At 38.0% G+C, this 27,940-nt stretch overlaps 1 protein-coding gene across 2 annotated transcripts in view; it reads left to right on the plus strand.

Moving 5' to 3' along the window:
• The window catches only part of dock11 (dedicator of cytokinesis 11), a 155,584-nt gene that overhangs the window by 55,608 nt on the left and 72,036 nt on the right, over positions 1–27,940 (plus strand). Inside the window, exons 19-39 of one of the 2 annotated variants that reach the window (XM_088925362.1) lie at positions 1,087–1,179; positions 1,738–1,861; positions 2,883–3,004; positions 5,032–5,115; positions 5,663–5,752; positions 6,463–6,584; positions 7,169–7,238; positions 8,898–9,023; positions 9,950–10,021; positions 10,820–10,966; positions 12,754–12,837; positions 14,340–14,451; positions 14,693–14,731; positions 15,501–15,682; positions 18,133–18,249; positions 18,448–18,523; positions 18,633–18,724; positions 20,123–20,237; positions 20,345–20,411; positions 24,374–24,421; positions 27,089–27,231. In XM_088925362.1, the coding sequence (XP_088781488.1) occupies positions 1,087–1,179; positions 1,738–1,861; positions 2,883–3,004; positions 5,032–5,115; positions 5,663–5,752; positions 6,463–6,584; positions 7,169–7,238; positions 8,898–9,023; positions 9,950–10,021; positions 10,820–10,966; positions 12,754–12,837; positions 14,340–14,451; positions 14,693–14,731; positions 15,501–15,682; positions 18,133–18,249; positions 18,448–18,523; positions 18,633–18,724; positions 20,123–20,237; positions 20,345–20,411; positions 24,374–24,421; positions 27,089–27,231 (2,125 nt within the window). The remainder of the gene's footprint in view (positions 1–1,086; positions 1,180–1,737; positions 1,862–2,882; positions 3,005–5,031; positions 5,116–5,662; positions 5,753–6,462; positions 6,585–7,168; positions 7,239–8,897; positions 9,024–9,949; positions 10,022–10,819; positions 10,967–12,753; positions 12,838–14,339; positions 14,452–14,692; positions 14,732–15,500; positions 15,683–18,132; positions 18,250–18,447; positions 18,524–18,632; positions 18,725–20,122; positions 20,238–20,344; positions 20,412–24,373; positions 24,422–27,088; positions 27,232–27,940) is intronic. The other variant, XM_088925363.1, reaches the window with a different exon arrangement.

The following is a 27,940-nucleotide window of genomic DNA, read 5'->3' on the forward strand; positions in this document are numbered from 1 at the left end:
TTCACTGTGCCAGGCACAAATTCAATTGTGGTTTTTAAACAATGATTTACTGCCTCTCCTTTGAGGTGTCCTGTTATTTGTGCTGACTTTGTCCTGCTAACATCTCTGTAACTATAAAGGTCACTGGTGTAGAATTATGCACCCAGTAATATGCAATGCACTACTGATACACTTCCCTAAATCATTTCCTCTCATTCATCTTTCAGAGGTTTTTCAATTGGTGAAGATAAATTCTTCAGCATTGGATTAGTATTGTTAGTGAGGTTTCTGAGCAGTGTCTCGTACAGTATATACAATATCATATAAGATGTATAACGTGACATGGAACAATAAGCAAATACCAAGTTATTCTAATGGTTTGAGAAAATGTAGTTATGGACCATCATCCTAGCATTGTACAGTAGATAATGACGTTGTACAGTAGATAATGACAGGGGTGATGCAAGTGTGTTGGCTACAGCTTCAGTACTGACATGAGGATTGTAATAGGCCTCATTCCTAGTGACCAAGCTGTAATAAAGATCATAGTAATTTAGGCCTGAACCCAGAGACACTGCAGTTTGAATTGCAACAAAATTACACAGTTGGGCTAGTCATATAAAAGGAATAAATGGAATATTATATAAAAAATGCAGTTTCGTTTCTGTGAAGGAACCAACTCATTGTGGAGATTTAAAATGTGATGACAGTGGGAACACATTAGCTTGTCAGATTGCTTTCTAGCCGTATTTAGTACTGTAATTTATTCAGGACATTTCACTTGACTGATACCTTGAAAGCCTATTGCTGATCTGAGGAAGAGCCATGTGAAAATAGATGGATAGTGATCAAATGTATAAAGAAAATGCTTTTCCAAAGCAGTAGGTTCAGGGAAGATTTTAGTAGCTGATAAAATAGCATTAGAAACAATCTGTATCATGTTTCTAATGCTATTTTATCAGCTACTAAAATATTCCGTTACTTAAGAAGTAGAAAATGATTTCCTCATATGAGTTAATTATGTAACATCAGTAATGTTTGAGGAACGTCTTAGCTACACTGAATTCTACCATAACACAGGACTATCAAAGCTGTTTTATGTTGCAGTGTATCTACGACAAACCTGGTGGCCCTCTGTTTACAACCAGTGCCTTTGCAGCTGTGTTGCATCATAACCAGAACCCAGAGTTCTACGATGAGGTAAGCAGTACAGAAAAAATACAAATGAAGCTTTTCTTTTCCTATGTTACCATCCCTATATATTTTTTTTTCATTCTGATGTATGTTCAAGGGCTTTGTATCAACGTGAATCACAGGATCACTTTTTTTTTTTTACCCAACCCTAGCCCTAACCTTGTGTTTTGTGAGGATGGGGCAGGAGGCATTGCAAGCTGACAAGAAAAACAGACGAAAAGCTGCTGTTGTATTTTTTTGTAGGCAAACATTTAATAGGTAATATATTTTAAACCACAGAATGCATCAGTGCATTTGAAAGTGAATGCCATGCTAACACCCCTCCACAATCCCCAGAGCTGTGACTAATGCCTTACACCTCTGGGGGTAAGCACAGAGGCCTTTCTGCTTCCTCATCCATATACCTAGGCAGTCATTTCTCAGTTGGGTTAAAGCCATACATACCAATCAATGCTCTAAGGTTATCGCACTCACCAAATTGAGGTTTGTATCTTCTGACTAATTGCTTTCTCTGCCCTGCCCCCTGGTGTTCAAACCTCACAAGTCCTCAATGTTTCTTTCCAGATTAAAATTGAGCTGCCCATCCACCTCCATGAGAAGCACCACGTGCTCTTCACCTTCTACCATATCAGCTGTGAATACAACTCTAAGACCTCTACCAAGAAGCGGGATGGGGTTGAGTCACTGGGTAAGGGCTTGCGTCTGGCTGTGGTGACACCTGGCCCTGAGCGCATGAATCACTGTATGGGGATCTGCAGTATCCCTGCACTTGAGTTTAGCAATGGTTAAAAACTATTCAAAGTGCCACTACATACAGTACTATAGGTTACTGCACTCCTAGATATTAAATCCAAGTATTTGGTCCCCATCCAAGCATTTTTTTTGGTATATGAAAATAATTTGAGGTTTCGAAACCTATTAATTCAAGATGAGGAGTATATGATTTTTTTCATCAAAGGTGATAGGCGGTGTTTCAGGAATGTGTAGAAGACTATAACAGTTGATTTTCCAGCACAGTGTTATACTCATTTGACTCACTTGCATACTTGCCAGAAATCACTTCGGAGAGTGTGTCTGTGCTTCTACTGTAATAATAATAATTGCTTACACTTATAAAGCGCTTTTTCTGGACACTCCACTCAAAGCGCTTTACAGGTAATGGGGATCCCCTCCACCACCACCAATGTGCAGCATCCACCTGGATGATGTGATGGCAGCCATAGTACGCCAGAACGCTCATCACACATCAGCTATTAGTGGGGAGGAGAGCACAGTAATGAAGCCAATTTATAGATTATTATGAGGCCATGATTGGTAAGGGCCAATGGGAAATTTGGCCAGGACGCCGGGGTTACACCCCTACTCTTTTCGAGAAACGCCCCAGGATTTTTAATGACCACAGAGAGTCAAGACCTCGGTTTTACGTCTCATCCGAAGGACGGCGCCTGTTTACAGTATAGTGTCCCCGTCACTATACTGGGGCATTAGGACCCACATGGACCGCAGGGTTAGTGCCCCCTGCTGACCCCACTAACACCTCTGTAGGTGTCACTGTCACTTTGCTGTTGCGGTTTTACACAGCTATGAATACGCCTTGTTTCTGCTATTGTTTATACAGTATCTCTCCTGGGTTCTGCAAATGTGTGCTTCATTTTGGGGTTTCCTCTATGCTGAACGCTGAGATTGACTCTCTTGTCCTCCATTGGCAGTGGGTTACGCCTGGTGTCCACTCCTGAGAGATGGCAGAGCCGGCTCAGTAGAACAGCAGTTGCCTGTCTCTGCTAACCTGCCTGCAGGCTACCTGTGTGACAAGGGTGGGGATTCAAGAAAGGTGTGTAACCAGTTCATCCCCCTGTCTTCCCATTCTCATTCTCAGCAGCCACTTTATTCTTAGAGAATCACAGGGAGACAGGGTTAGGATCAGGACAGAATGCCAGTCCATCCCTGGGAGCTCAGGCACTAATACAGACAGGGGGAGAGATTTAAAGATTCCCATCAATCTAGCAATGTGTCTTCAGACGGTGGGAGGAAACTGGAGGAAACCAACATATGCACGGGAAGAACATGAAATCTCCACAAAGAAGATATCCCAGGCTGGAAACCAGCTCAGAAGCCATGAGCTGTGAGGTGTTTAACCCCCTTGCCCCTGTAGAGGTACACGAAATCACAGTGCAGTTCAGCAGGTTTGGTATAAATTTATTACAGATGTCCCTGGAGAGCTGAGTAGAGCAATACCAGCATTCACTGAACCTCGAAAAACAGACATTTGAGGGTTTTTTTACATTAGCTTTAGCAACTGCTTGTGTCACCATATAAAGACAGGAATGTATGTCAGCAAGAAAGGATCGATTCCAAATGAATATATTCGGACACTAGCACTCAAAATCAAACTGTACATAAATGACCAGCTGCTCACAAACATCGCATATTCTCCAGGTAGGTAAATACAGTATCTGGAAAATTCCAGCAGGTGGCTCATATTCTGCACGTGAGGGGAAAAAAAAAATCATTCTGACCTCATTCCAAACCAGAATTCCACTCAGTCACAAAAATACCTTATGAAATGAAATATTGTGAAAATTGCTGCATTAGGCTTTTGGCACACCAGGTAACTTCTAGATATTTTTTCAGAATTAAATTTAATTATAAGGAAGCCTTCTGTTCACATCAGCATTGTGAAAAGAAGGATGTTTTTCTATGGTGTGCAAAACATTTACATCTTTTTGTTTGCATTCGGCAAAAAAAAAAATTGGGGTGTTCTCTTTCAGGAGCAAAATGAAATTTAGACGGAGCAGCATATTTTTATAACCAACCTGTTTTTCTGGGAAGTTTTCATTAGTTTGTAAGCAAGGGGGTAATTACTGTAAGTAAAATTCCTAGTAAATCAACAACTGGACTAAATAAATATTTGTAAGTTGTTAAACTAGAGAGCAGCATGGTGGTGCAGTGGTTAGTATTCTGAGCACTGAGGCCCTGGGTTCAATTCCAGGCCTGGGGAGCTATTTGTGTGGAGTTTGTATGTTCTCCTTATGTTCAGTGCAATCCAGTACAAAAACATACTGGTAGGTTAGTTGGTTTCTGGGACAACTGACTCTAAATGAGAGTGTTTGTGCCTTGTCTGCCCTGTGATGGACTGATGTCCCCTCCAGGGTATGCCCATTGTGTGCAGAGATAGGCTCTAGCTTCCCCACAGCCCTGAATTGGAAAAAACTATTAAAAAATGGATGGATGAATCATTAAAATGGTAAAAGAGAAGGAAGACTTCACTTTAATCTCTTGATGGTCACACAGTACCCACATGTACAGAGTTCTGTTTAGAACTGTCCTTCCGTTACTTCTTTAAGCCTCCATTTCAGTGTGTGCAATCCAGAAACCCACCTTAAAACAACAGGACAACTAGTCTGGGCATATTGGATATTCCTGTAGTCGGGAGGTCAACAGCCCTTGTCATGTGTCCTAGGAAACCACCATTGTGGCTTTCATGTTTTATCAAGTGAGATGTGGCTTAACTTTACCAGCTAAATTTGCTTCATTCTATATACATGCACATATTTTCCTAATCACTGCCCTCTTACATTTTAGAGGTAACTTTTCCCTTTAATCATGAAGGACCTGCGGCTCTCCAGGATTAGAGCTGTTCTGACAACAAATGCTTCTGTAAATCAATCAGTAAGACAGGTTGCCTCAGAATGCAGTTTGGGTGTGGATTAAAAACTCTTTAAGCTCCCCCTGAGAGGATCTGAGCGATCCAAGGTTCAGTACAGAGCTGTATTCTGAGCTAAGGGCAGCTGCGGTTTGACTGAACTCTCTGCGCCATCAGTGTTACTGGATTAAACTTTCTTCTTTTCCTTTAATCAGACATCACCGGACATTAGATGGGTTGATAATGCCAAACCACTGTTTAAAGTAAGAACCAATGTGGTTTCCACCATCTATACTCAGGTATGCACCTATTTTGTTGCTCTTATCAAATGTTTCCTTGCTTTTAAGTATTATTCCCAGCTCTGTGCATCTGTTTTCAATACTTTCCCATTTGGGGTATCTCTTTCAGAGAAACCTTTTGTTTTATGCACATGTTGGATAGAAGGAACAACCAAAAGAGTGTTGCTCTGACTTCAGATTGTCTTTTTTGTTGTTTAAAAATTCAATTTACTTTTGCCAGTTTGGAATATGGCGAGACAAAGGACTGCACATATATTTGTTATATTTAGAATTCGAATCCGGTATCTTACTGTTCATTTTCACATAGGCCATGGCGTGATGAAAATGGAGTTACATCTTTAATCTTTTGCTACCAAAACAAAATAGACATGAACAGAAAAATCAAAAGTGGGCTGCATTTCATGAGCATGTTACGAATGTCACTTGAGACTGCTTTTTAATTTTTTTTTATTAAAGTGGAAAATTAAAAAAAGAACTGAGAGGTTTTTATTGCTAACACTGTAACTTGGTATTTATTTCTAAAGTGTTTTTTTTTTTCCATCTGCAGGACACTCACTTGCATAAGTTTTTCCAGCACTGCCAGATGCTCCAGTCAGGGCCACAGGAGAGTCCAGCTGAACTTGTGAAGTATTTAAAGGTAATGCCCCAGCTTTACGACAACCTTGAAGCCCTTGAGCTACTGTACACTGCATCCTTCAGTGCTGAAAATGATCTCTTTCCTTAGCATTCTTGTTTGCTAACTCACAGGTCAGTGCAGTGGTCAGGGCTCTGGACTCATAACAGGAAGGTGGTGGGTTCAGATCCCAGCTGGGGCAGTGCTGTTGAGCCTTGAGCAAAGCACTTCACTTGGATTTCTCTAGTGAACCACTCATCTGTATGAATTAATGCAAACAGATATAATTTTGCTAAAGTAAAATGTCAGTCAAGTAGTAAATAATGTTAAAGAGGGCGGGATGGTGTTGCTGTGGTTAGCAATGCTGCCTCTCAGGGCTGGGACCGTGGGTAAAATTCTAGACATGGGAGGCTGTCTGTGTGGAGTTTGTATCGTATGTTCTCCCTGTATCTGCATGGTTTTCCTCTGAATGCCCCAGTTTCCTCCCTGAGTCCACAGACATGCTGGTAGGTTAATTGGCTTGTGGGAAAATTGGTGTGGTGTGAATGTGTCTGAAAGTGATGGACTGGCATCCTGTCCAGGGTGTATCCTGCCTTGCACCTGATGCTTGCTGACTTAATAAAATCATAGCAATTGTTCAGTGAAGATGAGGTTCTGAGCTATGAATGTTATATGTACAGAGAGATGTATAAATGTATATATACTTTATGAATATATGATTACCATTTCCACAGTGCCTTCATGCCATGGAGACTCAGGTCATCATCAAGTTCCTCCCCACAGTTCTCATCCAGCTGTTCCAGGTCCTCACCATGGTGACAAAGGACCACCAGGAAATAGCTGTTAATTCTACCAGGTTGGTCAATAGCAGATATCATGGAAGTCGGAATGCCCACCAACTGCTTCAAGAACTTCAAGAATGTACTTTTTATAACAAAACATGGTGCAGTACATGTTTTGGAAATGGGGCATGGTTTAGGTGTTCTTCCAGTCTTTCCAAGGATGATAGTTCCTCACGTTTCTTTAGGAAAGGACAGTTCCCAGAAGGCAATGGGTCTGTTAATGTTGCCAGCATGACCCGTTTTCTGTTTAGTTGAGCGTGCTGTTATTTGGGAAGATAACAATATCTGCTTTTAGACAGATGTACCCTGAAAAAGAGCCAAGAGTAAAGCAGATACCAAAAAATCAAGTTTTTGAGTTTTAGATACACTTTCAATTTGCATCTAAGACTGAAAAAAAACTGATGTGAATTCAATTATTAAGCCATTAAAGCCTGAGAAGGAATGAAAACTATAAACAAATGTTTCCCATCAATTGGAGTCATCTGCCTCTGGTGTAATACCAGGTCATCGAAATTTGGTAGAGAATAGATTTCATAAACCCTGGAGTATAGAATACTTTTTTGCATCATTCATATTGCTTATAAATGTATATTTACAGGGTCATCATTCACATTGTTTCAAAATGCCATGAGGAAGGCTTGGACCATTACTTACGCTCTTTTCTCAAGGTAAGCACTGCTAAATGTGTTTTCTTTATGATGAATTAAGTTGGTTTTTTTTCTAAGTCTAGCAAATTTTGATTTTCATTTTGTTTTGAAACGGAATGAGCTGAAAAGCAGTCACATTTAGTGACAGAAGATATGAGTTTTTTTCAGAGTTCCATTTGCTAGTGAAAAATTTCTAGTTAATAGATGGATTCTGGAGTGTTTTTTCTTTGTTTCTTTGTTTTCAGATGGAAAAAAATACGTACCACTGTTAAGGTGCTCTACAAACAAGAAGACAAATAAGTCCCCTAATGCAATAGACATAAAGTGCTTCTGTGTACTTTTTCACATTCTGCATTCATTTTCAGGTGTACAAATAGAAAAATACAGTACATTTCTCAGGAGAAATGTCATGTTTCCAGCACAGCCAAGCTGAAATTGTCTAACCCTTTCTCTTATATGCCATTAGAGTTTTGACATACAACCCCCTCCTTTTTCAATAGCTTTCAGATATCACGAAGCTTTGAATTCATAATTTTTGGTGGAATCTGATGAGGACTGCAAGTCATGATATAAAACATAATCTGTGTCCTTATATCTAGACTTTGGGCCATTTCTCCAAGCTGATTTACCCAAAATCATAAAGTGCTAGCTTACAATTCTTTCACAAAGCTTGGGAGAATACAGTAGACCACCATTTAAAGCAACTTCTTGATAGACCAAAAACTGTTTGCATTAGAGCACAAGGAAGGTTACAAATATTAAGTAACAGGGGGGGATTTGGTCCATCTAGCTCATTTGGTAGTTAATAGCTTGTCGATCCAATGATCTCATCCAGCTGTTTCTTTAGCCAAAATATCGACTTCAACAACATGGCTGCCTAGCATGTTGCAGACGCCAACAACCCTAAGGTTACAGGCGATACAAGCAATAATGTTCTCTGGAATATTTCCTAACCAAATGTTTTACATCCTGGTAATAGCAACATAGATTTGTACTAGAATAAAGAGTGAATGCCTACGCCTTATGAATACTCAACAGCCAAACCACAATTTCTTCTGACTATTGTACAGTATCTCTTTAATATGAAATTAAAAATGAGTCTAGCTTAACTGGAATAAACCAGGAGAAAAAGGAAGCAAGCGGATATGTTTATTGTCTTGTGTCATATCCTTGGGCATATCAACCCCTGTCTCAGAGCAGTTTGCATATTTGGGTCAACAACTTAAAAAAGGAAAGAATCAGACCTTGCGTCAAACACTTTAAGAGAGTAGACTTTAAGAGTTTCTGAAACCACATAAAGGCTTTTCCTAGTACAGGAAACATTGTATCATATGGTGTTCCCCTCTATTGAATTGTAATTACTTTGTGCTAGTAAATGATAAAACAGTTTGTATTAGAATGTTACAGTAGGTTTATACAGTATATTTGAAATGTCATTTGTTGTCCTTTTTGTTTTTGTTTTTCAACGGGTTGCCAGACCCAGAGAATATCGCTGGTAGGAGCATCCACTGACTCTGGAAAACTGTTTCTAAGTTCAAAAACCTTCTAGTGCAAATATTTCCCCTTCCTCAAGCTTGAAATGCTAGAGTGTTTTCAGATTTAAGATATGGTATGTCGTCTACTTACTGTATGTTTACTGACATCCATGAAAACTTATACAGTGTCGATTTGCTGCCATAGTATGTCTTTGTGACGAAAAAGCCATCAGCTTCAAATCCGATGACAACACATGAAGTCCTGGCCACAGCACTGACAGCCATTCTCAAGCAGTCTGCTGACTTCCTCACCATTAACAAGCTGCTGAAGGTAGAAAAAAATGTGCTCTCCTGTCTCCTGTCTTTGTGTCAGAAATATTTATCTGTTTTACAAATTTTAAATTTCACCTCAGTGCTAGCTGTGTAGAACATCAAAAACAAAATCTGAAGTGTTCCCATTTTTCTTTCTGTTACATAGCATTTATGAGAGTGCCCTCTGCATTTTGTTCACCTTACGTTTGAGGACAAAAGCCCTAACTTTTTGATAATTGCAGTCAAATAAAGTTAATGATCGTTGCAAGACAAAACGGAGATAAGTGTGGGGGCTCATACTCATTTTGAGGTGATTGTGGGTGAACAATTAACATAAAATGATCACATTATGTAAATTGTAAATAGTTTGTTTTTCTGCAGGATGTAAATTATAGTCTTGTGTTGTTTTGGCAGGTAGCATACTTGTATTTGTGCATAGATTCTGTTGCAGTCTTGTCAGCCTCCCTCCAGAAATAGAATAAAAAATAAAACCACTTTATCTCACATGTTTTACAATAGTTTAATCTGTGATACATTATGTCCAGTTTTATTTGTGATATACATGGATTTCACTAACATATATTTAATACCTGGACAGACATTATATATGAGGATCAGGAGAATTCGACAGTGTTTGAACTGGAAATTGATTGGACTCCAATGTAAAACAAGTATCAGACAGCTGTTGAGGTTATGACTCTGCTATTTTCTCATCCCCCAACAGGTGTCACTGCAACACAGATTATGGTTTTGTTGTCTAGTCATGTTACTGTATAAAACTATCTAATATGCATGTAATACTGTATTTGCAAGTCACGTTGTAATTTAATAGACATATAAGAAACCCTGAATTCTATTTATTAACTATTTATTTATTAACTTATTTATTTATTAATTTATTTAGTGTGATTTCTCAGCAAGTCAAACTTCCTATCTTTCTTTCAGTATTCCTGGTTTTTCTTTGAGACCATGACAAAGTCAATGGCACAGTATTTACTGGAAGGAAATAAAATCAAGGTAAGACTATCATGGGAAAACAATTAAAAGTTTTAAGGATTGTAATATTAAAAACTAAAAAAAAATAATTTATGACTGCACTGTTTTAATGTGTATAACCACACATTTAGAATTTATGTAGTCATACAATATTGACAAGACTAAAAGGTAAATAAGTAATTGAAGACTAGTTTTCCAGACATTTTAATACCATCTAGTACAGTACTGTATATGTTGTTTTATCAGTTCACAGTGATTTGAAAACATTTTTTGGTTTATTTTACAGAACCTTTACTCGTATAACTGTAGATTTGGAAACACAGATAAACATCACTCTATTACTCAGACTTACTGTATATTCCAATCCTCTATGAGGAAAACTCTGTAACTGCCGACTTTCCTGATACAAAGTTGACCATATCCAGTTTTAGTAAGGCCTCCTTTTAATGATGAGCCATTTAGTTTGAAATGTAAGTTTAAAAAGTGGACCTATTCCAGATTCTCACGGGCAGTTATGATTTTACTTCCTCAACACTAGCTTGGGTACTACCATGCCTTACTGCACTAGAAAAGGGAAAAAAATACTTAAAACGAGGATAGCACTATCATGTGGCATCATTAGATGGCTTTTTGTAAGGCCATCAGTGATTCTGAAAAGAAAGCATGATTTTAAAGACATCTGAAAGACACTTAACTTAAATGTTGTCTTTCAGATGTCTTTAAAATAAGTAAATACCTGCTCCTTGTTGGATGAAAGCTGTTATGCTTCATTATAGTGACAATGCCTCCATCTATCACTACTCTCTCCAATGTACACAGATGCCTAGAGCACAGAGATTCCCAGACACCTACCATCAAGCCCTGCAGTCCCTGCTCCTGGCGATAATGCCACACATCACCATTCGCTACGCGGAGATTCCCGAGGAGGCCCGGAACGTCACGCTAGGCTTGGCCAACTTTATCAAGGTTGACAAGAAAGGGCTACAATGACAGCCCGGGGGGCTTTAAAAAAGACCGATACAAAATCTGCCCTCGTCATTGCTTCTTAAGCACAGTTACACCTGAACAAAGAGAACAAAATGTAAATTTAAGAATGCCCTGTGGTAAAAATCCCAGCTAAGTGACAATACCATAAGTGTGCCTGACATTATACCAGTGATCAACCTTGAACTATAAAATACTGTTGCCTGTTGTCTCCGACACAAGCTCCTATCTTCCTTAATAATCTAAAAAGTATGAAAGGGAGGTTTTTTGGCCTATGTTCAAATGAGTCTATTACGTTCTATTCATACCTGTGTTTGGCTAATTTTATGTCATTGTTTGCCCTCATGTGTCAGTGTGTCGCACATACACTCAATCAGGAAAAGGAATGCAAGCTGCAATGCAAAAGGGTGTGGTACAGTAGATTCGTTGAACACCTGCATGTGGTGCGCAGTTGAAGATATAGCTAAACAGCAAATTTAAATTAACCAGACATCATAGGGAGCAAGATACCGTACTTCTGCTTCGTCTTTATACAGTTTGAGCAGTTATATAGTTAAAGTATTTTTTTTGCCATCAATAATTGAAATACAATTATTTACACATAAGGGTACCCTTTTGACTTATCTCTGCATGCTTTTGCAGAATTTTAGGAGCGACTGATTTACAAGTCTTTAATCACATTTGTTGGAAACATGGTCTTGGCATCAGTCAATCGCAATAACCTAGACCTCCAACAATGATTGGAAGTCCACATGCTTTGCTAACAGAAAACATCTTCCGGATATAAAATGTTTCCAAAAGAATCAAGGGTTATTTGTAACTTGGCTAATAGTAAAATAATTCACCAACTATATTGTGCTTTATGTACTAGGAAAATGTAACATAATTTAATAAATTTAGCACATATCAATATCTATCCTGTTTTTTTAAAGTATTCTTAGCTCCCCCAAAGGGAGATTGAAATAGAATGCTATTCTTAGAAATAATTCTACAATAAGACTGGAATTAGACGTCACAAGCAGTTTAATGTATTCACCTTTGGCCTTTAGTTACTCTATGAAGCTTCGTCATGGGTCATTGCTTTTTCATTAAGTACTGTTCAAAAGTGAGAATTTGAGTCAAACGTGGGAATTATGTAGGAGCAGAATTTTTTTAAATAGCTGCTTTATCTTCTGAGAATCTCTTTCTCATACTGGGAAAGAGCGTCTTATGTGCGTTATCTCACAGGGGCACCTTGAGGTGTAACTGTGCAGCAGACTGATCAAACTTAATTTGCATGGATACACTTCATGCAATACAACAAAAAGTCTGTTTCCTGGTTTGAAACAAATTTTAACCACAAAAAACAAATGTCCTCATCACAGTGGACGATGACAACAATCGAGGTGTAATGTTGATGCTGCTCTGCTTTAGTTTTGTACTTTAGTATTTTGACAAAAACGACGATTTGTATGCTCGTTTTTATTTGCATGTATGGTAAATTACATGCCTCAGTGTTGAAGGTATGCATTCCTATCGTGTATTGTTCATACCTCTTCTTTTTTTATTTTATGTGTATCACAGGAGTGCTACTATACACAGCTTTAGGTTTCCAGAAAAGTGCTCATTAATACAACTGTAATATTATTGATATCATAGTAGAATCAAGACCTATTGATTTTTTTTCTAGAGTGTATCTCTGAAAAAACATGTTTCTAGAAGGTACAGGTCATGCAGGTCATGTCATGCTGTGGTGATACAGTAATTCATTTTATTTTGAATTTTTGCAGCGGTGTTTTACGCTCATGGACAGAGGATTCGCGTTCAGCCTTGTAAATGACTACATTTGTGGTTTTAGCCTTAAAGATCCCAAGGTACAAAGTAATTTTTTTTTCATTTCTGGCTGCATTTTTGTATAAAGCTTTTTATCTCTCAAAGTGCTATGCATATATAGTAGGAGGGGACTCAGATTAGAGAGACCAGATTGGGCAAACCCTATGTAGAATTTTGCCAAGACACTGGGGTGAACACTCATACCTTTAAAGAGACTGCAAGGGCCTTGGTTTGCCATTTCATCCAAACAAACAGCACCTCCTGTAACACAGTGTAACCTTTCATTGTACTGGCATTCATAATTTCAAAATTCTAATGATGGGAAATTGATGAAAAAGCATTCTCGATTCAGCATTCTCTGAGTGCTGAATTTTAAGCCTATAGCGGTTGACAATTTAAGTACTTCCAGGAATTTTGCCACTGTACAAACATTTGCTTCTGTCTAATTCCAACTCCAAACAAGTAAATAAATCTGAAATCTATTACCCGTTAGAATTTAGTTTTAGTCTATGGTTAGTTGTAACTTATCTTTACTGTAATGTCCACTTCTGTCCTCTTGTTTGTATTTCATTGTTGGTTCTTAAAAAAGTGGAATTTGTCAGTGTCAGGGAATTTGCAATACTTGGATCAGGTCCCTTTGTAGTCTTCCCTGTCCTTTTAGCTCTTTCAGTCTGTCAGTATAGGACTTCTCTTTTAAGCTGTGTAACATATCTAGTTGTTGGACTCTGGGATGATTCTTTTGAATTTGAACCATACAATTTTAACATGACACCTTATGATTTAAATGATAGTTTTTAGAATTACTACTGATGTTTTTCTTTATTGGTTCAACACATTGTCTGGAATTTACAATTTTCACAATTAAAAAATAACAGGTAGCTTCTTCAAGTTCAGTGTTCCCCTCCTATCCTTCTTGCTTTTTACTGTGTAAATATAAAACTCTGAATTTAGCTACATTAAATGTAATTTTTTCATGTAATCACCTGGTCATACAGCTTGATAAACCATTAAATGTTGTTTTTCTGTAACACACTTAAGACATATAGCATAGAATAATAATATACATGCTTAGTAGTTAATGGTTAGTTTATACAGTATTTAAGGTTTTATTATATGGTATAGCACTCAGTAGCTCTTTGAACTTTGACTCTTTTTTAAATTGTCTCAATGATGCATTTATCTCATTAACTAATTTCAGTACTGTGGTCAAATTTGATGTAAACAAGCCAACAAATATAAAAGGATATTGTACTTAATACTTTGGCCTTAACTTGCCGGGCTGAGGAAATGACACAACCCTCTTACTTCCAAGGAATGAACCTGGGAAGCAGCTGCAAGGATGAAGGTGGGGTGGAGGGAGGGGGTATTTACAGTATGCTGCATGTAGGAGAGCAGCAGTGCGAGATTAGAATTTAACCTTTTCTGGAACATATGTTAAATAACATCAAGTAAAACTGAAGTTAATTATCTTCAAAATTCTATTGTGACATTTTACTGATTTTGTATCCTTACTAGGTTTTACTGATTGTGTATCCTTTCTCAGGTTCTTACAGAGTTCAAGTTTGATTTCCTGATGACCGTTTGCTATCATGAGCACTATATTCCTCTCAATCTGCCTATGACTTTCGGAAAAACCAAACTTCAGAGAGTGCAAGGTAAACTGAAAGACAGTCCACACTGTTTTTGATTACGTCTCTTAATTAACTTTGTTCTTAATTTGTCCCTTTGTAATACTTTTAGAGTCTTGTCACTCATTCCATTAAAATTAATTTAATAACAGTTTTGATGTCTTTTTCTAAGCAATGTTGTCACTGCAAAGTGAAGTTGAAGTTTAACATTTTGTTGTATTGTTCTGTTACTAGTAAGTATTTTTTTTTCTTTTTTGTTGCTAATTAGATTTTATTTCATATGCGGTGGAACGTTTCAGTGCTGTAGGTAGGTAGTTCTACAGAATACAAATGCGAAGTAGTGCTAAACTAATACTTAGTTGCAAGCTTATGTTATTCTCATGATCGTGTCTTGCTGGCATTTAAAATTTGTTGCACATGCAAAATGTAAGCACGTTCTTATTTGCTAACATTTAAAACTTGTTTTATTTACTAAAAAATTGCATAGCATTGCTTTGTAGAGCAAAGTAACTTTGCAAGACGTTGGCTGGAAACGTACTCGGAGCTGGAGAATGATTTACAGTATAATACAGGAAGATCAAATCATAATAGAGTAGGACTGCGGCTATGGTTATTAAATTATATGATTTTAGATGAGTAATTGGGTAATAAATTATTCTAGGTTGGAATTTTGAAGATTTCTAAATGCACAAATGTCTTTCAAAAGGGACTACAGTGACACATGCAGTATCACTACTGGGATGTATCAATAGAATGGCCAATAGCATTATAGTTACTTTTGGCAAGAGCAGAAAGGCCGTCTCCTCACTCTACTGATGTCTCTTTCTGCCAATGTTCTGGGTTGTAGTTCTGAAGATTAAGGCACTTGCTTATCTACAAATCTTCAAAATTGCAATGTAGAATATGTTATCACACTGACAAGGACTTCAAAATGGAACATAAGACTCAAATGTTGTTTTTTTTTCATTGTTTTAGTTGCAAGTTATAGAACATGTTAATCAAGAGATCCTTCGATGTAATAGATCTATTACAAAAGTTACAGTGGCGTAAATGTTTGATTGTGCGCCCTGTTACAGACCTAAATCTGGAGTACAGCTTAACAGAAGAATACTGTAAGAACCATTTTCTTGTTGGGCTGCTGATGAGGGAGCTGGCCGTGGCCCTGCAGGACTGCTCTGATATACGGCACCTTGCTGTGTCTGTGCTGAAAAACCTCATGATAAAACACACGTTTGACGACAGATATACGACATACAAGGTAAGTTAAAGGCTCACCAAATATTTCTTCTAGACGTTTCATACATTTGGCCGTGCAGAGAGTTTCCTGGAATTTCAGAAAAGTCTGGTACCTTTCTTATATCAAAATGACTTTTTTTGGCTGATTGTTTCAGTACAGCAGTGCCTTGTTTAGCTCTGAGGATGGGTTCCAGAGAAAGAGCACTCTGGATTGTGGGAATCAGACCTAATAGAAGCAATCATAGCCAGGGTTCCTTAGAGATGTGTTTCTAGGATCACTACTGTGTGTCTTATGAGTGACCTATGAGGGCTTCATTGGGGTTTTTACCACAAAAATATAATTAAAAATCAGTTTATAAAGAGAGGAGTTTATTTTTAAATTATAGTTGCAAAAGAAATACATCATCTTTGGCTACATACCAATACATTTTGTCAGAGCTTACATAGATTAATCAGCATTTGCCTCCACTGCTGTAACTTGGCAGCAATGGGAGACCAATGGGAAGTGCTACAGGACAGGCCAGCCAGTGGCATATCATGCAGGGCTTGAGATTTCTTTTTGACTGGACTTCTTTTTAATGAGCAATTGCAAACAGCACTGGCCAAACAGGAAATTCTACATATCAGTCCACACTCTCATTGGCTGAGAGCCTGCATTTGCATTTTTCATTACATTTTGCCTTCAGAACAAAAATAGCAAGATGCAAACCACGCCGTGCAGTGATTGTGCTCTAGGTGCGTCTGCCTGGTCTATTTTTGCATCTGAGACAGAGAAATATTCAGCTTTTATACAGATGTTATTTGGGTGTTTTAAATAATCGCCAGGACAAATATTGATATGATAAACCAGTGCTGATAGAAACCGTGCTAAACAAGACATTGCTGTAATGTTAACCAGAAAAGGGAAGAATGTATTTTAATAAAAATCCATAGCACAGCAATACATAAACAAATGATCTACTTAAAACACAGAAGATGTTGTTGCATTAAAATTAAAATTCCACCTTTTGTCATTGGAGTAACTGCTTTTAAACAATCACCAAATCCACATTATTAGCTGATAGTCACCTTTTTTTCTTGTTGCCTCATTTTAATGTCCAAAAACTGTCAGTTAACAACAGCAGGCCTCTCAGTCTGACAGTGTTCATCCTTTTTCACCCTATACTAGTGAAAGCACTTACCGTCCCAGCACCACTGACTTGTGTCTTTAACTCACTGGGAAAACACTTACTCTCACTTCACCATTGGCTTGACTCCAACTCTTCTGCCCCCTGTGTTTTGACTTGGCAGAGTCTTACTTGGCAATATTTACTTTCAGGTTAAACAGCAGGAATTCCATACAAGTAGAGGGTTTTCCCTGGAATTTTATTCAAGTCTTCGTCTGCCTGTGCTGCTCGAGTGTATTTGAGTGGTTATAGATGGTGGGATGATTGTGATGATCATTGTCTTTCATTTTTATCATGAACGTATTTCAGTTATTAAAAATTCAGTTCAGTTATTAAAAATATTCAGTAATTTTCTGACACACAAGACAGACGCAAGCCCAGATTCAAAGAAACAAAGTGAACATGGTGAACAAAAATTTAAAATGGCTGGGCCCGTTTTATTGTTAATGTTAATAAAACTTTTTTACATGTTTAAAAAAAACATTTGCAACAGTTTATTCTTCTCAAATTCTATTTTTATTAAACTTTTGTCGTATTTAATTACTTTTGTTATGCTATAACTTTAAACCTAGTCAGTTTGTTGACTCCGATACCCTGACTTATTTTCAAGAAGGCTTCAAATTAACCCCGTTATTAAGATGTTATTAAGTCAATAAAGGGATCAATTATGTAACCAAATTTGGCTGGAACAAAAAACAGTAAGTGTGTAGGTCTCCACTACCAGAATCGGGAAACTGGTGGAAAAACATACTGTATACTGTACCTGAAATTAACACAGTGAATTATATGAATGGTTTCGAGAGGTATCTACAGTATACTCTTTCTAAACCAGTGTATTAGAAATTGACCACATTGCATGCCTCCAAAGGAACAGGTAAAGGTTTATTCCATGCTGAAAGGAAAAGAAAAGAGACGCAATGTTTTGCTGTTTAGCCTTCTGGTGTGAGGGAGAGAGGGAAACCAGCAGATAATGAAGCATGGGAGAACAAAAGGCAGGGTAGATGAGAGGAGGTGGAGACTAGGGGAAGCGGAGTATCAACATTGTGGGAGAACTGGAAGAGAGGTGTGAAGTCAAAACCTGCAAATGAATAGAGAGGATTAGAAGGAGATGAGAGAAGGGGGAAAATGTGACTCTAGATTCCTGATAATTTTGGTTTTGGACGGCTTTCTGTAGTAGGAGTTCTGAAACCCCTCTGCGAGACGGAGAGATCACTATGATCACACATTGCCTGTCTGCTTGCTTTACCTCATAAATTTTGAAATTGAATCCGACACATTTCTTTCAATTCTCTGTTCCTGTTCACAGAACCAACAGGCAAGAATCTCTCTTCTGTACTTGCCCCTGTTCGAGCTGCTGTATCAAAACATCGACTACCTCTCAATGAGAGACTCTTCAGGGCTGTATAGTGGCCTGCATGTTAGTGTAAGTATGACCTGCTGCATGCTGACACACTCTGTTCTCCGAAAACTAATGAGCTGATCGCACCTTTTATTTGAGCAACGGAGACTCTAAATTATACTGGCCAATGAAAGAATTAACCACAAATAATTCTATGTTTGTAAATGGTGAAATCAGTGGTGTCCTGCTACTTTGAAACAGCTTCTATTTGTGGTGTTGCAGGCTTCCAGGGATGATTTGTATGCCTCTCCACCCAGTCAACACAACAGGTCCAGCGCCATCATAGACAAAGATCTGAGTAAGACTTCATTTCCATGTTTGTCGCTAAAAGTGAGTCTTTGCTATGAAGTTCAGTACAGACCACTGTATTTGTGGTTTGCAGATTTTTGATGTTTGTTTTTTACCAGGCTACACTGCTCAAAATGGTCACACAGTAAAACGTGAGGACTCCCGGGGTTCCCTCTTCATCGAGCCCGGCACACCTGACACTACCGATGGGGTAAATCGTGACACTGCAGTATTATGCTCGTTAAGAATGACTCATTATATACGATGATGACGGGAGGGAACAGAGAGAGGGGAACTGTTATGTGGTCGCCAAAAATGCCAACATCTTTTTTGCTTCAATTTTGTAATTAAAGTAATCGTGAACACTTCAGAACAGGTACTGCTTCAGATTGTTTTAATAATATCTTGGTTAAGAAGTTAAACATTGCATACTTGTTATTAAACTGCAGTGGTGACCTCAATACCAGAAAATATAAGGACTTACAGTAGGTGTTGTGCTTTATTTTTGCTTCATAACAGTTTGTTGAAACTTTATTTTAGGAGATTCAAATCACATTTTGAAGAAGATGTTGATAATTTAGAAAACCGAAATAGATGGAGTTTATAACAAAAGTTCAGGAGGGATGACAACAACCAAGCTCAATCAGACTCAGCTGTCAGTAATTAGCAATCGCTCCTGACAATCCATTCCTCTCCCGAATGTTATACTGTAAATACCTACGATATCCCTATGTCTCTTGCATCCCACCTCCACCTCCACAACTACCCCTTGGTCACCCTGCAGGGGGGTCCTGGCCTCCTTGTCCAATGGCCGGGAGGTCAGCCCTCAGCCAAGCGGGTTAAGCCACAATTTCGCTCCATGACGCTTTCAGCTTGGGTGTTTGTCATTCCTAGTGAACTGACTTTAATTTCAGTGCATTTAATCATTACCAAAAGACACATATTGCCAGCTTATCCTCATAACTGGAAGGTTGCGGTTTTGAATAGCAGATGAGTCATGGATATTGCCACATAGAGTAAAGTACTGTAAACTCAAGATTGTTCCAGTAGGTTGGGGCATTTGTACAGTGTAACTGTGTACAAATGTGAGTCACTTTGGATAAACGTGTCAGCCAAGTATGTTTCATGCCTAACATGTTATAAGGTGACTATAAATGCACTTTGCATACTATGCAACTAAAACAGCTGCATTTTCAGAAAATGGTGTAAAAAATAATCATAAGCAGAGTGGGTTGGGTTCCTAGGCAATATGGTGGACCATGAACCCTCTCATTGCTTTTCACTACATGGCAGTACTGTATGTTATATTAGTGAGTGGTGAATGCTACTTAAGGCTCACACATACAGCTTTAATAGATAGGTTGGATGTCTTAGCATAATGAGGCTGGGAGCAAAGACCATGTTATATTTTGTCCTCTAAATGAGGTCTGCACTCAAAACCACAATTAACAGAATTTCTCTGGTGGGAAGTTTTGTCAGTGCCCTGCCTCATGAGGCTAAACTCTTTAAATGACACTTTTCCTGAAACATCTATAAATTGTCCTCTAGGTGTGCGTTCTCTGCCATGAATGATTTATTGATTGGAAATAATGGAATTGTTTTCTAACAGATCCACAGACGCAGCTCAACAATGAGTGCCATGCCACCATTACACAGGCTGGGTCACTATGAGGTCAGAAGTCTTCTAATGTGCTATCTGCACATTGTAAAAACAATATCAGAAGGTCAGTGCGCTCCTTCAAGTATGGTTCTCCCTAAACCTGTGGGAATTGTAGGCCATTAAACTACAATTGTTAACTTTTCTTTATCGCCTTCTTTTTCATTACTGTAGATACTCTGTTGGCTTACTGGAACAAAGTGTCTGTGCAAGATCTGATGAACTTCCTGAGCCTTCTAGAGTGAGTGTTCTAATGCTTTGTTGGTTCTGGTTATGAAGCATAGAATGACTCAAAAAAGGCAAATGTTATCGTGTTCCCTCGCTTTCTCTTTGTGCAAAACCCCATTTTATGCAAATTTGTTTAATTAAGAATATTTAGCAAATTCAATTTAGAATCTTAAAGGGGAAATCTGATGTGGAGCTACAATTTAACAATATATTATATCAAACTGCAGTTCAGAATGTAGTATCACTTAATCAGTCAATTCTTTGTTTGCTGTAGTCTCCTTGGCAACAGTTTGCCAAAAAATTATATGGCCGTTAAAAAGAAGAACAACAGCTAACACTTGAGCAGAGAAAAGAGGAAGACACCCCTAGTGAAGAGATGTGAAACCTCTGGGAGTCCAAGGCCCCATGTTTGCGCTCCTCCTGACAGTGAGTTTGTAGTGCATCGATTCTGAAAAATCAAGGACAATTCTGCAAAGTAAAAGGTTGGGATTCTGTGAAGTAGCTGAGCTTCCCTGGGTCTAGCGTTCCAAACTCTGATATCACAGGGTCAGATCCCAGATACAGGCAGTGGGAAAATAATTTTTTTTTTTTAAAGTTTTTAAATTGTTTTACGGTAACTGGATGGAAGATCACTGTTTAAAGTGAATTACATTGTGTAACACAGTCTGAACACTGTCCTATTACAGGTTATAGGAAATAAGAACAGTAGCCATTGCAAGATGATGGTTTGCTCTGAGACACCTACATAATGTCCAGAAGTGGACCGATTTGAAAATGTAAATCCAGCTTCCACCCAGTTGCCCACAGGTCTTGAGTAGCCCTGAAACACGGTAAATTACGTTTGGCCAGTCACACTCCAACCGCCTTCTTGTTTATGTGCAAGCAGAGACAGAAATCACCAAGGGTGCTACTGTAGTGCATTTCCGAAAAGTTACAGACTTCCCGTGCAGACAGCCATTCTCTCTTGCTCTCACAACAGGCTGCCTGTAACATTTGCCCATCCCTTCCAGGATTGCTACTGACACCAACCTCTTCCGGGGTTTGTTGTTTCCAGTGAGATCCTCGCTGCAACATATGCTAGCTATGGTCTAACTTCTCCAGGTCGACCAATAAAACAGGCCGTTTTATTCGGAAACTGCCTGCACAGATAACGTCAATCCTTTAATTTCCTCGTACGTGTTTGGGCAGTCTACGCTCCCATCATATTACATACAGCAGACTCGTTTCAGTATTGACTGGGCATCTGGGCAGTACGCGCTGTCCCGCTTCCCTTTCCAATAAATAGGTATATGATTTTAGTAATGCTTTACCTGTTTAGATGCTGATTCTGTCAGTAATACAGGTAGTATACTGGCAGTGCCACAGTGAAAATACATTTAAATACCAAAGCAGACATTTGTTTTTAGACACCCGTAATCTAATTAAAGTGGCACAAATTTGTGTTTTTGACTAAACCAAAATGCAAGCAAACTGGTTACAAAAGTTTTTATGACGGTGACTTTTTTTTCCCTCAATCAGACTGACAAATCGTCCTTTACACAGCATCACCTGCTAAATCACAGCATCAGCCGTTTATTTGAAAACCCTTTAAATTTTCAAAAGCCCATTCCTTTTCTGTAACAAATTATTTTTGTTTTATTAATATAAAAATGTAAAGTATACAGTATACTGTATGTGGAAATACAGTAACTGCAGGCTGTTGAATGTGGTTAAAAAAATATTCCTGAGGTGTTCTTTTCAAAAAAGATTTAAAATTACACTTTAAAATGTCAGCTCTTCAGTTTGCAAAGATAAAGACCCTGAAACTGTAAATATTAATTCCTCTTTTTCTATGTTTTGTTAATGTAATTTTTCTTTCATCCACAAATCACACATTTACTGGTATGCCTAATGCACAGCTGGGTGTTTAATCAAGATTGCTGATTTTACCATGCTTATCTAATTTGTTTAGGGGTTGATAATTACTTTTAAAAGCTCATGTCATTCTAAAAAGGACATTACAAAACACAACTGCTACAATCATTCATCCAACTTTATCCCACTTCTTTTGCCTGAAGTGATATTGACAATTAATGTGGCTTTAATTAGTCTATAACAGTAATTTAAAAAAAAAAATTGTACTCTGCAGGTAGCACAATCTTTCTTTTCATCTTTATTTTGTTAAATACTGTTTGAGAATTTTGCTCTGAAATTGAGGTGTTTACAGCAAGGTATACAGTGTAAAGTATATGTAAAATATGTGCTTCAGATTTTTATAGCGTGTTTTATTACCGGAAATTCAAAACAATTGTCAATCAAGCCAACATTATTCCAATTTTTCAACAACCATAGCAACATTATCTTTTCCAATAATTGTATTAAATTATGTTGTGATTTTGATCACAACATAAGTACACTTAATCATTAAGTACACTTAATCATAAATCATAAAAGTGGCTTGGATGGGATGATGTGCACCAAGGTCTAACTTGCCACACAACACTGACCCATGCTGGGCACCTGTGAGCTTGCAGCATTATCCTCCATTCACTGCTCACACTGCTGTTAGCATTTTGTTCACAGTGTGAAAAAAGTGACTCAAAAGTGCTGTTTTCTGTGGCAGGCTTGCTATTAGCCAAGTTGCTTGGCTGTGGCTAAATAAAAAAAAAATATTGGCAGTTCTAAATTTCTTAAAATATTAGGAGTACTACCATAAATAACTAACTGGAAATGCACCCAGATCTTTGCTAATACAATTGCTTCACACTGTGCATGATTGTGTGTGCTTTTTTTACCAAGTGCTTACCAGATGCTTCAACACTTTAATAATAAAAACTATACAGGATGTATTCCATCTTCCTTTTTAAAGGATGAGGATTTAAGATGATAGAACTTTCATTAGAGAAACATGTGGTAAACAGGAAGTTTTCACAATTCTGATCTCTTCAGATATTCCATGGGAAATTAGGCGGCTCAGTATAGATCCTTCAAAGCTGACTGATGGTCAGCCTAAGACAGAGGTCCACAATCCTGGTCCTAGAGAGCAGGTATAACTGTAGATTTTCCAGATCTCTTTAAAGCACCAGCATATTAAGAGCAGGGAGAAACTGCTGTCCAGTTAACTGTAAAGACTTGCTTAAAGCCCTACTCACTGAAGAACTGGACTGTCTTGTTGTTTAGAGAGGACTTGATGATCTTTCCAGAGGGAGGCAGAAATGTGGAACTGTCATTAGCTTGACTTAGGACTGGAAGGTTGTGGGTTGAAATCCTACAGTACCTTAGAGCCTGTTGTACTCTTGAGCAAAGTACAACAGTACAACTGAATTGTTTGCATAAAATATCCAGTGGGTGCAAATGTAAGATATTTTGGATAAATGTATCCGTCAAATGAATGTTCAACAGAGCATGGCCTTGAAATAAAGAAGACATTGAAAAGTATATTACTGTTGCTCTACAGGAGCATAGATTCTTAATTGAGGAAAATCAGCTCATTTCTCATTTCATTACTCAGCAGCTTACTGATGAGTACTAGTACTGAATAGTTGCAGATAAAAGAAATGCAAATTAAGTCTGCTGACAAAACCACAGACGTCTACAATTTTAAATGAAAACAATTTTGTGGCAAATGTATTCTTGCAAATATCATGACTTTAAGATGTTATGCTATTATCTACAAAAGGGATACAAACGAAATGTATGACTTAAAATTGTATATTATTTATAATTTTGTTTTCCGTCTTTACTACATCAGACTTCTTCTGAAATATGTTTCCCCCTAAAACCCTGTCTTCAGTATACAGTAAGATGAATAAAATAGTGAAGTTATCCAGAAATGAAGTACTGTAAATATAGTTTTTTATTATACATTTCATTACATTTGTGTTGTGAGTTTACCATGTCAAAAGCTTCAAGTACTCAAGGCCGCAATATTAACAATATTTCTTAAGAACTCCAGTTTCAAAATTATTAATTGCTGATTTTTTCAATCTCTTTTAGAATATGCCTTGTGCAGTTCCGATACATTGGAAGAAGGAACATTAGCAGGTAATATTAAAAGGGTGTTTTTTTAAGTGGGTCTATACAGTACCAGTTTAACTTAAAGTGCCAGATTTTTTAAACAGTGTGGTCAGGTAGCTTGAGCACTTCTGTTTCTTAGGACATACTGTACATCAAAGAAATTTGATGCTCAGACTCATACACTTTCCTAACTTCCCACTGGGGAATATTAGAGGATAGCAGTTCATCCCTAGAGGCATTTCTACGTCACAGTATTGTTTCAATTGAGGCTGTCTGAACTGACACACTAGCCAGGTCTGCTGTTTCCTTCAGTGATGTGAGGATATTTACATCAGCCTTTGTGTTGATTGCAATGCACAAGACAAACGAGGGAGGAAATGTGTTCACTGGTTGACAATCCTCTGGAATCATAAGACATAACATGCATTGGGTCATTCACAGTACTTTTTAAAGGATGGATAACTCCTATGGAGCACAGTGTTCTATAATATTTCTATAGCAAAGAGCTGGGTAGATATTGCACACTGTTTTGGTTTGATATTTCAGTCCACCTTTATATCAGAGGAGAATACTCACGTGTAATTCAGCATGTGGAAGTACACATTACTTTTCAGTACTCCATCCAAATTTGAATTATTCAGTTAACTTAATTGTTTGAATTGGACTCCCCTGCAGAAAAATGTGATCCAAAGAAGCCAGCTGCATTTAGACTCAAGGAATTAGGGAACACCTGAATGACAGAACTGTAACTGGCACCCCTTCCTGTTTACTGTTAAACTTTATAAAAAAAAAGGTTTTCTGTTTTATTGTTAGTTCATGAATTATTGGTGTCATTTCATGCAGTTTTCGCTTTTGGTTAAAGTGCATGCTGTTTTTACAATACAGTACATTTAGTTGTGTGAGTCACTAATTTTCTCCAGCAATTAACGACCTGGATGAAATCCCAGACTTTATGTGCAGTTTCCTGCTGTGTATCATCTTGATTGATTAAAAAAGCATTTAGTTGCAAACCACTCTGTAGAGGTCATGTTTACACTTCCTGTTTCTGAGACCTTCTTGACTTTCCTGGTATACTCTTGCACAGGCTCTGCCTTTATCTTGATCGCAATAGAAAAGTTGCTTAAACAAACTACTGCAATGGCAGCTAGCTTTCAGCTATAGACCACTGTTGACCTGTAGCTAAAAGGAATACATTAAATACTGACCACTATCACTAAAGCTATACAACAACCAAAAATGTTAATTTCTCACTAGTTGAAAATGGCGTAGGTCATCTCTACATTGCGGAATTTGTCAGTTTGTCAGCCTGCTTCTGAAAGAGGCAGATTTAATTGTTTTATAATTACACAATTTGATTACATCTAGGAATCCTTTTTCCCAAGGCCTAATAATTTATCTGGTGACAGACATGCATGTCTGTGGAATTTAGTATGTAGTAAACATTATTTTATTCCACAAAGGAAAGGAAGGAATTTCACTTGATTCTGTCCTTACTGTATGTGTTCACTTGGAAACCCACAAATGAGGGATCTTATCTTGTATAGCTGTCAAAACTGATAATAGTTCCTGATTAAAACTAGAATATGATTCACATCATGAGTAATTCCTGTTCAAAGGATTAACAAGCAGCATGTGAAATTTCTTATAAATACATGCTGTCTCATGAATTCTGAAAAAACTTGCAAATCTGTGTTACTTCTAAATTTGCCTGGCAGTTAGACACTATAAAGAGAGCTCCCAGTTCTTTCTATAATGAATAGCGTGTGAATTCTCATTCCTTAATATTTGTCCTAGTATTATACTGTATGTAAATCAATTCTTCAGGTAAAGAACCTAACATGCAAAACACGGACTTGATCTTTTGTATTTTTTACATGTCATCATCACACTGCGGGTTGGGAGGGACTGTAACATGATCTGTTAAGTAAAAGGGCCCATAGAGATGTACGCACAAGTGCTGCCATAAGATACAAACCAGTGCCGTTTATTTACAGTGCGGGGAAGAAAAAAACTACGACCACAACCAAAATAAAACGTAGCAACTCTGTGAGCTACTGACTTACTGTATTTCTTTAATCCCTTTTTAGCCAAAACCAGGCAGATAAGCTGCTTCCTGGTTTCAAAACAATTCTCTGAGACTGTCCTAAAAAACCTTTCCAAACAGAATGAAGTTTTTCTCTGAGACCTCTCCAGAATTCTTGTTTCCACGATCCCCCAGTCTCTGGGTCGGTCACTTCCTACACATTCTTCTTCCCTCTGGTGAATTTGTATCCAGTGGATCTGCTCTCTGCTTCCAGACAGCAGATTAAAACCGACTGTTGGTTTCCTGTTTTTTTATATTGTCACCTGACCAGTTGTCTTCCAGCAAGTGCTCAGGTGACTGAGGGCAGCAGCTCATTCCCCACAGCTCCTTGGGGAATGTGGTTCAGACCAGGGCTGCTATCTTTGTCGGAACGTGCTGTGCCGTCCCTATACATTTTACTTCTGACAGACAACATCCTGTATTTCAGTAATGTTAAGTAAACGTTGCTAAATCAAGCAGGAGTTTTGGAATATTTAATCACATTCCGGGGCCATTGACTGAAATGACAAAAAAGGCCAGGCATACTGGTAGTTCATATAAATTGCAGTTCACCCAGAGGAGTCAATTACAAGGCTCTGACAGTGGCTCCTCCTCTCTGTATACTCTTCCAGGAGCCAGGAGGCCTGGGTTTCTAAGCACTTTGCCCCAGAAAGGAAGTCCCAGACCATGCCTGCCATGCGTAGCAGACCGGGGCTGATGCAGACCAGGCTGCAGCAGCTCAGCACAATGGACATCTCCTTCACTTTGAACCCTGGTATGTTCCACAGCATCTCCACAGGCACTCTGGTCACACTTGTGTTTTCTGACAAGATCACATTAGCTCCATCTGCTGGATGTGCTGTGCATGCTGAGTTACTGCTGCTTGCCACAAAACTAAACTGTTGTGTGGATCTCATTTAAAAGAGCACTGACGGTAAATTCTCAGAGGACAGCATTAACAAGGATTCTGCACAGAACATGCCTGTGGATACGCACAGCTTTGTATATCACATAATTCTTACACTCTCTGTGGGATCCATAAAAAATTTAGCTACTGTATATATTTTAAAAACAAAAGTTATTTTATTGGCATTGTAGCTCCACAGCAAGTGCTCATTCATTAAGATTAATTAATTTAGTGACATTTCTTCTAAATGAGTGGATTTCCAAGTGCTCTGTGCCATTAACTAATGCTTTTTAAAAAAAACAACAACTCACATTTATTCTCATTTGGTTTTAAATGGCCATTTCAGAAGCTTTTTTTAATGGAATAGTTATGTAGCAACGGAAGAGAATTTATAAACAGAATTAAGATCACTCGGTACATGCCAGGATTCTTACACAGTATTCACAATATTCTGCATTGCTTTGTTCCTCGGTTATGTCTTGTGCTTTGTCGTTCATAAATGTTAAAAAAAGCAGAGTAGATAATGTAAATGGTTCCATTTGATACTGAATGCTGCCATTCCGGTTCATTGTTTTCT

The sequence above is a fragment of the Atractosteus spatula genome, chromosome 9, assembly GCF_055471065.1.
Source record: "Atractosteus spatula isolate fAtrSpa1 chromosome 9, fAtrSpa1.hap1, whole genome shotgun sequence".
NCBI lineage: Eukaryota > Metazoa > Chordata > Actinopteri > Semionotiformes > Lepisosteidae > Atractosteus > Atractosteus spatula.